The sequence below is a fragment of the Pavona decussata genome, unplaced genomic scaffold (genome assembly GCF_977016875.1).
Source record: "Pavona decussata unplaced genomic scaffold, jaPavDecu1.1 SCAFFOLD_102, whole genome shotgun sequence".
Taxonomy (NCBI): Eukaryota; Metazoa; Cnidaria; class Anthozoa; order Scleractinia; family Agariciidae; genus Pavona; species Pavona decussata.
Window position 1 is genome coordinate 3,317,146 of NW_028145517.1, and position 12,469 is coordinate 3,329,614.

Here is a 12,469-nt window from a genome sequence, read left to right on the forward strand (position 1 = left end):
CTCGTAAGGCCTCATTTTCTTTTTTTAATTTTAAAAGCAGACACTGACGAAGCTCCTCCGCAAACTGACCAATCTGACGAGTCGACAGCTACATCATTTGAGCAACGCGCTATAAGGGCCTCCTGGTTAAGAGGGTGAGGTCTTCTACGGCTGATAGCTAATCATGACTGAGCACCCAAACAAAGATACGATAGCCATAGAAGCGTATTCAAAAGTCTTTTTTGCGTTGACGTCTGTCTTTAATCCATTCAGTTTTTTGCGGTGAATATTTAGCGCAATTTTGTCTAACAAGGGATCTAAACTCGATAGCGAATGAAATTGTATCTTTTGCGACTCCTGTTTTCGTTATTGGTGATGTGAAGTACTGAGAGGAAATTTGGCCCCTTAACAAAAGAGCAGCCAATTTCCTGACATAAGTTTTCAAGAAAACATTCTTTCTCGCTGATTCGTGAGAGGAGGAGAGCTGAGAATCGACAAAAGTCAAGTTATAGTGCTTATAGCTTCCGGGTGTCACTCGTGCCTTGTTCGTTCAGTTGGTCAATGGGTTATGCCGGACTGATCAAAGTGTCTTACTCGCTTGGCTTCTAATTCATATTGGTAGTTTAAGTATGCAGTTTGCTTTTCAATTGACCAAGAACACTGTATTCAAACATACCTTGGGATACTGAATAAATGTAATATCCAATTTCCTGTGTTAAACAAAAGCAGGCGGAATAACGGAAGCATTCAATCTATGAAATTTATAATAGGAACAAAACTATATCAAAAATAACTCGTTATGGCAAAAGAAGAACTCAAGCCAAACCGTTAATAGTTAAACTGAAATGGATCGAATTATGAAAGTAAAGGAACTTAATTTTCCAAGAAAAGTTTCAGTTTATACTGAAAATGTGTCATTTTAATTATAAACTACGCCCACCTTTGGCCAAGTAGGCCGTAAAATTACCTTTAGTTTCAATTTCCTAAAGTTGTTTTCAGTCCTGTGCCGAAAAGCTTCCTGTTTTTGAGTGATTTCCTCTCAACGCACTGCTGATTATTTGATTGTTACGATGTCGTGTGGTATTGACAGATGGCAAGCTCTTTGAAAGAGTCCTAGCCTTTATAGTCTGAGCTGATAAATTTTTCTCTGACTTTTAGCTGTATGTTACGGGAGATATCACCTCCCAGCTTGGGACGAAATACGCGATAGTAAGTATACCACCGTACCTATTATCAGTCTGATTTTTAAGACAATTTCTTTTTGCCTAGTTACCTTTATTAAATGAATTTTTTAATCCAGCTTTTTGATAATCTGTAATAAAACTGTAACTGACATTATCTGTCATTGTAACGGGTTGCCATAGACTAGATATAGAGAGTTTACAATTCATCGTGAGAAGCAAGATGCAGTCCTAATGCATCCTATTGTTGCCTGTACAGCACCGTGTAGCGAAACGCTTTCGTACCCAATTAAACCGCAGCTGTATGGCGTCTTGCTATGTCAGTGTTCATTTTAGAATAACATTATGTTTTGATCGATTGATTCATAAACATGATAAATGGGGGCCACTGAGGTATTAAGACTGCTCTAGCTATAAAAGCACGCGGCCAGACTGTTACATCGCACATAATATTATAGGTCATAATCGATCGACATCGCCGCAAATTCCGACTCAGATCATCTTAGGGCAGGGTTTTATCGGATCTAATCTCACTCAGCTGGAAACATGAATGATACCCATCTTCTTGTGGCTATCATAGTGCTGTACTTTGTCGCAACGTTGCGAGTAAGTATCAGGCTAAATTTCAGAATGGTTTCTCACATGAAATGTGGTACAAAAACATCAGCAATTCATGATCAGTTGCTACTGACCACAGTTGACTAAATAGCATGCCTTTCCTATGCGCACAATTCAGAGCGGTTTTAATTTGCTTGTCTTTTTATGGACGAAAATTCCAATACAACGCAACCAGTACTATTTTTAAAGTTAACTTTATGCAGAAAGAGAAACAACTAACAAGGTGAAGTTTTTGTCACTTAATTGGTTCGTCAGAGCTTGTTTTCTGAACAGAAACTAAACCGGAAGTACCTGCCCGTATAGGTTCAAAGCTTGGTTTAAGCTTTATCTCGAGCTATCTCGCACTAATAGCTCAATCTCGACGTAACAAATGACTCTTACTTTCCCAAAGGGAAGCCCAACGACATTCAAAGTTCGAGTGATCGATGATGAGGGCAAAGTCAAATTCGATGAGGTGGTCAAGATTGATGTTGCAAAAAAGACGGAGACATTTCACGTGCCATCCCGTGAACGATCGGACGAAGCAGACGTGATCAACGATTTTCGCAAGGTAAATCACTATCTGTTTAGCTCATTCGAGTTTGCAGAGTTTTCCTTCGTATTTCTTAATGCTTCGTTCATAATTAGAATTCTTGAAGTGTCAAATTAGGTTCCTATATTCACCTTCCTGATCCGATATCATCAAGAAACGCCAAGCAAACGGGTGCTGAGAACATCTTCTATAAAGAGTACATGTATAGTTGCGCTGACTTAAAGGTTGTAACAGCTAAGACAGGCTATGAAGAATTAAGGGACAACGGCTTCGTTTTCTAATCCTTCCGCATGAATCGCAAGCTACCTTGCAGCCTACGAGAGTTCCAGCGAGCATTAGTTATGGTAGGAAAAGAAATCGTTTTCAAGGCAGCCATCCTGCCAGTGAGAGCAGACGTCTTTCCGGAAAGAGCGTCTGTGCGCAGCAGGTGAAATAAATTAAACAAAAACCGGAAAAGGCTTCTGTTCCAGCAGGATACTCCAATTTACTAATTCTCTTTATTTCAGAGGTTGACGATGATCCGTTTGCCAGGCAAGCAAGTCTGCTACGTGTCAGAGCTGAATAAGAAATTACCACGCCCAGCAAAAATGCGTGAGGCCTTCATCAAGGTATGGACAACATTCATTATTACTGCAGAGGAGGAATAAATGTCTGTCCATGATGCAAAAGTCCGTTATAAATTGTCTCCTAGTTGTTCTTGCAAAGCAAAATCAGTAAGATCTAGTAACATTTCTCGATTGTTTTTACTGAAACAATTATTCCACTCACGCTTGTTGGATATGAAATGATTATAGCCAACTCGGCGCTACGTAAATTGCAGCTCTTGCGCGGAACTACATTTCAAACGACCAAGATGACCAGTCCCTGGTCCAAACTACAGTGTTTGGGTGAAATCTGGATTCTAGAGACCCAATTATCGCTCGCGCTCTTTTCCAGCAAACCTGTCAGTTGTTGATGACCGGAACATCACTTTTTTTTTTCTAGGCAGCAACTATTTACAACAACCCTGATCTCCAGAAGGTGAAGGCCACCATGGCTGCCAAGGAAGCGATAGAGGATCGCTCTAGTCTCAGTAAGGCCATGAGAAAAGCCTGTGAAAATTTCCCGATCTACCGAACAGTGCCCGTCGAGGAATCAGTTTCAATCACACCGATATCACAAGGAGGTATTTAGTAAATGAATCCACCCATCGACCCATAAGCATTGCAAGACGGTTAAACGTCTGCGAATGCGTCGATAAGAACCATTTGGTGATATCAGTTTACCGGATCCGCAGACGAATAGAGACGATTCCCTGCTGCTAGCAGCCGAGGTCTCTGACGGCGAGAAGGAGAGAGACCTCTGCTAGCAGGGAATAGAGATGAGTGCAAGTGTGAATTTTGCCAATAGAGGAAGAGTACGCGCGCGTGGCCAAAGTGTCATTTCGGCGTTTAAACAATGTAATTGTAGTCATTTTACTACTGCGAGTTTAGTGCGAGAATAGATCCAATAACGTTAAATGGAAATTATTCAGTTTGGAAAAAGAACATAAGGGACCGTTCATTTTTTATGAGCATGGGGGGGGGGGGGGGGGGGGGCTGGTGGGATTTAGGGGGGGGGCACGAGAAAAAAAATATCACTAAAGGGGGGGGGGGGGCTACCAAAAAAAATTTAGTGAAAGAGGGGGGGTCACCAGCAATAATTGGCTTGTAGGGGAAATTGAAAGTGACTCAACACAGAAACAGATGAAGAAATTGAATATTATTTCAATTTTATTTAATACGATTTTCCTAACCACTTTTAATTTGTTTTACATACTGAGGTCGAAATCTGCATTTCATATTACAACAACTGAGGAAATGAAGTATATCTGTTGGAAAAGCAATAATGAATATAAACTGAAGTAGAAACCTATGTTTGTACAAGTTCAAATTAATATAAAAACGTAACAGTCTCACTATTGAATCATCCGTGGGGGAGTAGTTTTCTATTAGTGGTTGTACTCAGAACTATATCAATAGATTGTTTAATGTTCTGTTTAATAGTACTCACTTTTATAAAGACTGTTGATTAGTAAATTATTTGAACCCAGGAGTATCAGTAGACTCAGTAGTATGCCTAGTGTGAACATCCAGATTAGTTTTTAATAATAGAACTGTTGTTGGTGACCTTCAGTTGACGGTAAATCTGAACTGTAGGCCATCTTCAGAAAAGCTTGTAACTGTCATTTTTAATAGCAGTACTTTAATATCCAGGCGTGTATGAGGGGGGGGGGGGGGGGGTTCGAGGGGTTCGAACGAACCCCCTTTGAAGATCAATAATGGCGGAAGAAAAAGCACAATGAGGAGGTTGTCCGCCCTGGTTCTAATGCACATCCAATATGATATGCCAGTCAATCTTGACGAGATAGTCAATTTGTTTGAAGGCCTACACCCGAGATGCAGTTTACCAGCTTGGTGTATGACTACGGCAGCAGATCGAATAGCTATCAGAACTTGACATGGCGCGGAATGTACATTGAACTTTCTTGTTTAAGTTGAGACAATTATGCCGAAGAAATGATGTATATAGCTGAAAAAGCTGCTGTAAAACAAATTTGTGATTTGCCTAAAATGGGTCTCAAAATGCAGGAAATGAGGTTTCTGGGAACCTAGATTTTCAAAAATTTCCAGGGGAGCATGCCCCCGGACCCCCCTAGTAAGAGCGCCTCTGGCGCTCAACAAATACCCCTATCTAACCCTTACCTACGCGCCTGATGTATGTGTGTCCGCTGTTTTTTTTCTGTTTAATATGACTCGTAATCGTTGATTGGTATGCTTCGATCCATATTTTGTTAGTCAGATCTGTATGTGTATTATATATGTTTCTACTCGAAGGGGAGTAATTTCACTTTAAACATTTGCTTGATTAATTTTTATAGTACCTCTAAGAATCTAAATGGAAATTTAGGGTTTGCCGTTGCCGTAAACGTGTTGCTATCTATAAAACGTTTTTTTTTAAAGAGAAATCTTTACCTAAGTAGAGCACGGTAACTTTTTAATAGTACTGTAAAGAAATCACAGTAACAATAACGTTTATCTTTGATATAAACAGTACATAAGCGTTTTGCTAAAGTTAGGAGTATGATTTGTTTCTGGTCGGGCGGGAGGGGGTCATCAGAAAAAAAGTTTCTGCTTGGGGTGGGGGGGGGGGCATGTGGAAAAAAAATTGCATGCTAGGGGGGGGGGGGGGTCATACAGTTTCGTAGTGGCAATTAACCAAATCCCACCAGCCCCCTCATGCTCATAAAAAATGAACGGTCCCTAAGCTGGACTCTTATCTCTTACTCTTACAATAATGTATCTGCTTTATCATTTCAGGCCAAGCCCGGGATCTTGTTCGTCGAAGTTCTTGCTCTGGTTCAGTTTGCATCACAGTTCAGATTTGCTACCTGCTCTGTCCAAATCCAAGTTGTCTTGAATGCAGGGAAGAGAAAATTTGTCATGATATGAATTGCTAGATCAGTGTTTGCGTCAAGGGACTCCAGCCTCCCCGGTTGAACGAAAATATAAATTTTCCTACATTGGCATAATTAATTTGAATTTTATTGTAGTAGCATCATGATAGTAACACGCCCTTGTTGAAAATTAGCCGTATAGTTGAATATGTTGCCGTATCTAAATAAAGTTGATCTTATCTTATCTTTCCTTCATGTAGAACTCTGAAAATAACTACCCCGGTCTCTGATTGTCAAATGTAAACATAAAGCTGTAGACACAAACATCCTTTTGAAAGAAAACGCCACTCCCACATTATACCAGAAGAAATTATGAGCAAAAAATAATTGAAGGGTTTTAATCAAGACAGACATAAGTGCGTTTTTTACCTCAAAATCAAAATTGTTCAAAGTAAACCCTATTTTGGCTAGGGCTTATTTGAATTTCAAATTTAACGCAAAAACAAACTTACATCTTCTTGCATAAAACCGATGTGTCTTGAGCTCTTTTTACTGAAAAGCCACAAAATTATCTCCAACATTAACATGCATTAATTACCCATCCAGTGTTTAGAATCCCACTGGATGAATTACCCAGTGAACTCTTTAAAACAGAAAGAGATTGGCTGTAATGCAACACGTTGTATTAAGAAAAAAAGGTTTTTTGTAGTACAACAAACTCAAAACTAATAGAAAAAGCTGCTTGTAAAGTTGCAACAAGTTAAAATAATTAAACAAACAGAAAACGATTGGTTGTAATGCAAAAGAATACACCAATCAAATAAAAAGGAATAGATAAAATATTGCGAACGGAGCATGTTAAAACACATCAATTTTTATTTACACAAACTATATACAATTACACTGTGTGACAAGCATTGGTAAAATGAACAAGTTTCTCTCAAACCTTTGTGATATAATACAAACCCACAACATCGGTATATTTAAATTACATCATTAATTTAAGTGTTATAAAGAAAATGTGGCAGATGCTTGAGCAAGTCCCTGACGCCTGAAAAAGAAAGACAAACAGACAATAAATATCTATCACACAAACCCTTTGAAATGGCTTGAAAAAATTATGGTTATTTATGTACATGCCTGTTTCATAAACACATCCACATTTGACAACTAAAATATCTCTCATTCATTTACATGAAAAACTAAAATGAAACGTATTTTGTTCAAAAAGGGATCCATAGGTCATTTCTGAGTTGCTTTGAGCCTCATTATGAAAGTGAGGCCAAGTGCAAGGCTTTCATGCGAAAATTAGTTTTGTTTGCATATAAATGAAAACTAATTTCATGACAAAAGCTTTGCAAGAAGCCTCGTTTTCATAATGAGGTTCAAAGCAACTCGGAAATGGACTATTTGATAATTTACAGGAAAGATTTTTGGACAGCCACATACATTAATAATTATACATGCACTGTCATACTCACCTTCTAGTCTTCCACAAAAAGCAAATGTGAATATTTATAGAGTTTGAGTCAGGAAATGTATACCTAATTAACGTAGGCTGGGACTGTGCCAATATATTGCCTAATTTTATGTTTCGCAATCCATCAATGGTTGTTGTTATATACCTAGACTTTCACTCAACAAAACGAGCACTGTGATTGGTTGACTCTTGTTCATGTGCCCCTCAACTACCGCAGTTGTTGCCCCCTTAGTTGTTTGTTTGTGTGTTTTGCTATGATTGTTGAAGGGCAAGTCTAAATATATAACAAAGCACTTAAAGGGGCAGTATCATGGGAGATCGATGGGAGATATCATGATTTTTGGACAAAATTCACTAAATTTAAGCTTTGAACACTGTGTTAATTAATTTCTCTATTGCTAATTTAAAGAAATATTAATAGTGATTCTAAGACGAAAGGTTGAACCAAAATATAGTACAACCAGCGATTTTTAGTGTGTTACAACAGCGAAATTTGAAAACGTCTGCCAGACGTTTTCAAATTTGAACCTCTCTCTATCTTGGTCATCTGCCGGCGAAAATGTCCTTGGATAGTTTCTTTGCATTCTGATAGTCTTTTAATGGACTTTTGTCATTATATCTTCGCTGCTATCAACCGAATAGCGTCTTTCCGATTTTCGATGTGTTACTAAAAATAGCGTGATACTGTCCCTTTAATGTATGGTCCCTCGGGAAACTAGTTAGTTTTGTTTTCTCTCAAGTCCTGATGTTTTCCTCGACTTCGTCTTGGGGAAACATCAGGACTCTCAGGAAAACAAAACTAACTGTTTCCCTTGGGGCCATACTTAAAGTGTATAATATCAACCATTGATGGATACGGTAAAAAATCTCATAAGCCAATATTGTTAAACTTTAAAATCCTTTGATGGTTAACTTATTGAGAACCTCTTTTAATATTTCACGAATAAATCATACTTACGCCTCTTTTAAAAATGTGTCAGAACTTATTCTGTCCATGTCTCCACCAGGGGGCTCCCTGTCAAATTTTTTTACACCTAAAGTCTCAAGACCTGTTGACAGAAAGTCAACACAATCAATTTACAATAAAACATTATGCAGTAATATGAAAATAATGTGGAGAAGAATATTTGAAACAATAATGAAGAAAGCAAGTTCCATTGCATCAGAACATGGAATGTAACCTTGTTTGTACTGTTCGTATGTTATGAATCCTTTCCCAGTAACATCTAGCATTCCAAACAACGACTTCACATTGCTGTCGTCAAATATGCACGGATAATTTCTTTGCATTGTCCTTGCATCTTTTAATTTCTCCAAGAACTGTTTCATATACGCCTTTGGATCCTCTGAAAAAAACACAAAAAGAATGAAATGAAGACAGTTTCTGTCTTAAAAGTGTTCTATCTTCAACGACTCTTTTATCTCATCTTAACTAAGCTGCAAGCCAGAAAACATCACACTATACTGCGTCAAATATTTACCTGGTCTTTCGTATATCAACTGTGCCGTCAAGTTCTCAAATAATTCCAATATCTTGTGGTTTTTGAGGTATTCTTGAGCATCGCTCTCCTTGTTCGCCATTTTGATCTCAGTGCTGTTTCTATAGTGACAAACACTGTGCCAGCGGTAACATTTCGTTCCTAGGGCCCGCGCATGTAAATTCTTTGCGCCTGGTTATTTTTTTGAAACAGTTCGACGATGTAACAGTTTGAGTTGATGTATTTGGCTTACTCAAACGCAGAAACGTAATTAATGATATCAGAGGATATATCAAATGGCCGGGAAAGGGTCAAGGTACCAGCTATAAATGAACTCAACGATCAAAAGCCAACGGCATTTGGGGTAAAATACTTGTTTATCCTCACCCACGTACATCAGTGTGATCTGTTTTATTTTTTTGATACATCAGCGTGCCTTTTCATTAATCTATGGTACTTTTTAGGCTGCCTACCTGTAGGCATGAGATTTAGGCTTTCCTCACATTGTTCTTGTACAAAACTAGCAGTCGCATGGATTCGAACGTTAATAATTGTTCTGTACAAAACTTGCGAGCAGTGGATCCAGTGTGTGCCGGTACACCGGCTTTTGATCTGTGCAAGTTTTGTATCATTACACCTTCGCTACGGACGAATTTGCATGTTTATGCCAAATATGTACTGTTAAATCAAGCTAATATTGTATCAGTGTGGGTTTGAAATTTGGATGAAAAAAAAAATTAATAATAATAATAATAATAATAATAATAATAATAATAATAATAATAATAATAATAATAACAAAAAAAAAAAAAAAAGACCACCACCACAGAAGTGTAGGTGAACATAAAAATTATATATAAATATGAGGATACTGTGAATAGTGCAAGTGTTTGTCTCTGCTTCTGGATAAGCAGTCCAGGTAACAGCAACATGAACAGAAGCCACGCTGCAGAGCATGTTAAGTGCGTGTTATTATTTCTTGCAGATTATACCTCTGCACACATGCACATATGAGATCAGTTGTTGAGTTCTTCCATACTCTGCAGACTGGACAAGGCCCATCCATGTTAATTTTGTTAAGGACCAAAAATGGTTCTGATCAGTACGTGACTAAAGCGTTAGCTGTTTCAGCTGAAAATTGGTACCAGCTCTTTCTAGCATTTACTTAGTTTTTTTTATTGTGTAGTACACAACAGAATGCATTGGTGGGCCCAATGTGAGTGAAGCATTTAAGTTGCCTTTCTACCCTGGATGTGAGTGCCATCAATGTGCAGCAGATATCTGTCCTTGTCTACAAAGCTATGGTCCATGTTATGATGACAAGGGATGTCTTCAGATCTACAATCATCAACCAACAGGTAACTTTTGCAAAGTAATCTGATATTTAGATAGATTTAAATGAATAGATATAATCTCAATGGGAAGTCTATTTAACAATTATTCCACGAGCGCGCGTTGGATATGAGATGATAGATAGCCAACGAGGCGCGTAGCGCCGAGTTGGCTGTAATCATCTCATATCCAACAAGGGCAAGTGGAATAATTGTTTTATTAAAAACAACCGAGAAATATTGCTAGATCTTACTGATTTCGCTGTGCAAGAACGACCAGAAGGCAATTTAATGGTCGCCATTTCTCGGCCATGGTATAATGGCTCATATACCATGGCCGAGAAATGGCGACCATTAAATTGCCCCTTCTGGTCGTTCTTGCACAGCGAAATCAGTAAGATCTAGCAATATTTCTCGGTTGTTTTAAATAAAACAATTATTCCACTTGCGCTTGTTGGATAGGAGATGATTATAGCCAACTCGGCGCTACGCGCCTCGTTGGCTATCTATCATCTCATATCCAACGCGCGCTCGTGGAATAATTGTTAATTATACATGTCATCATGCTATATGCATATGTGTTCAGCATTTTATTCTAATGATGTTGAATTCCTTGCCAGCAAGTGGTACAAATAGACACTAAAGTATATTTTAGTGTTCAAGAGGGAGTAGAAAGACTTGAATCTCCCGGCTGTTGGAGGATTCTGGACTTTAATTAGTACTGGTAAGGTGGTTTCCTGCATTTACTAGTGAGACCACCTTGTAATAATTGCACAAGGGAGTGAGTGGATGTTGTATTGGTCATGTTCAGGTAAAATTGGCTATTTTCTTGAGGTACATGTTTTAACATCCGAAGGTAATGCACCATCATTTGCAAGACTTACGACAAATCTTACACCCTCTGTTATTGCTAGATTACTGCCAACCAGTGTTTGAATGTAACAGTAACTGCGCTTGTCCAGAAACTTGCCCGAACAGAGTGGTTCAAAAAGGACAACATCTAAACCTCCAAGTTTTCTTAACTAAACATAAAGGATGGGGCTTGAAAGCTCTGGAGATCATCAAGAAATTTACTTTTGTGTCTGAATACGCTGGTGAACTTATTTCAATCCAGGAAGCTAAAAAACGTGTTCTTGAATTGACTCATGAAACAGGGAACTACCTTATAGTTCTCCGGGAACATAGCTCAGACAATCAGATTTTAAGAACACACGTAGATGCTCGTTTCCATGGTAATGCATCAAGGTTTATAAATCATTCATGCAGTCCTAATCTTGTCATGGTGCCAGTGAGAGTGGATTCCATTGTACCCAAACTGGCACTATTTGCAGCTAGAGACATTGATATTGGGGAGGAGCTGTCATTTGACTATTCAGGAGAATTTAGCATTTGGCCGTCAAGTGAAGCAACTGACTCAGACATATGCAAAGAATTGGAAGTTTTAAGAGAGTTTGGAAAGGAACCTAAGAGTTGCTCCTGTGGTTCACAGAATTGCAGAGGTTTCCTTCCTTTTGATTCATCATTGTATCAGCGGTAGAGTTTGGGCTGTTACTATCCTACAAGGTTACGCTTTATTTTGTCATTTTTGGAGATGAAAGATGCACTTGTGCCCAATGTTCGACAAGCGCTGTAAAATATATACCTGCCAACTCTCACGCATTATGCGTGAGTCTCACGCCTGCGGACTAAACACATCGATCTCACGCATCGAGGACAATTTTTCACGCGTGACTCACAAACCCGGACGAGCTGTCCTTTAAATAAACTTCATTTCATTCCACATTTGTTATGTATTATTTCTTTGCCCTTTATAACAATCGCAAAAGCTTTCAAATGTCTACAATTTGTTAGAATCGTATTAACGTGTTCAAAGGTCCTCGGAATATCTTCGGGCATTTTCGGCAACATTCGTAAGTCTTCGGAAAATCGTCGGAAATCTTCAGAAGTGGCTCGGACGTTTTCGGAAATCCCGTGCATGACGAGACAAAAATCTCGCGCATTTGACTCAGAGAAAGTTGGCAGGTATAAAAATATTGTGGGAAACAATACAGTATTGTTTTCAATATTCTGGAGAAATGCAACTTTTCAAACATTGTGAATTGAGTCGCTCTGATGAAGGGCTAACGCTCAAAACATCAGCTCTTGCATCTCTTTACAGTAGCCAAATTACCCTGTCAACCCAGTTGATAAAACCAAATTAATGTTAATTTTCACTCCTCTTACAACACAGCACCACACTTTCCCTAGAAACTTTAGCCCCTTATCTAAATAACTTTATTTAGTTAAGGCGGTAAAGTTTCTGATAAAAGAATAAATTGTGGTGCAGAAATTGCGAATCTTGGTTTGTTGTATCCAGAACTGAGTGTTGAACTCCAAAATGTCCTGCTTCATTTTTAACTGTGTTAAAGAAATGTGACAGCCATTAACCCTTTAACCCTTAATGTGTAGCACCAGA

At 38.5% G+C, this 12,469-nt stretch overlaps 3 protein-coding genes across 3 annotated transcripts; 2 read left to right on the plus strand and 1 right to left on the minus strand.

Annotated features, from left to right (window-relative positions):
* The first annotated feature begins 1,341 nt into the window (after positions 1-1,341).
* Positions 1,342-6,444, plus strand: LOC146471671 (uncharacterized). The gene is made up of 5 exons (XM_085120221.1): positions 1,342-1,766; positions 2,170-2,328; positions 2,817-2,918; positions 3,295-3,475; positions 5,649-6,444. The coding sequence occupies exons 1-5, from the start codon at positions 1,707-1,709 to the stop codon at positions 5,786-5,788; spliced, it is 642 nt and encodes a 213-aa protein (XP_084976347.1). The 5' UTR covers positions 1,342-1,706; the 3' UTR covers positions 5,789-6,444.
* Positions 6,445-6,579: 135 nt separating this feature from the next.
* On the minus strand, positions 6,580-8,842 carry LOC146471672 (EF-hand calcium-binding domain-containing protein 10-like). Its single transcript, XM_085120222.1, has 4 exons — positions 8,687-8,842; positions 8,387-8,551; positions 8,164-8,254; positions 6,580-6,776 (listed from the first exon to the last, which is right to left on the minus strand). The coding sequence occupies exons 1-4, from the start codon at positions 8,784-8,786 to the stop codon at positions 6,734-6,736; spliced, it is 399 nt and encodes a 132-aa protein (XP_084976348.1). The 5' UTR covers positions 8,787-8,842; the 3' UTR covers positions 6,580-6,733.
* LOC146471673 (histone-lysine N-methyltransferase SETMAR-like) lies at positions 8,838-12,450 on the plus strand. Its single transcript, XM_085120214.1, has 3 exons — positions 8,838-9,047; positions 9,870-10,041; positions 10,929-12,450. Exons 1-3 carry the CDS (start codon positions 8,958-8,960, stop codon positions 11,549-11,551), a joined length of 885 nt encoding a protein of 294 aa, XP_084976340.1. The 5' UTR covers positions 8,838-8,957; the 3' UTR covers positions 11,552-12,450.
* The last annotated feature ends 19 nt before the right edge of the window (positions 12,451-12,469 follow it).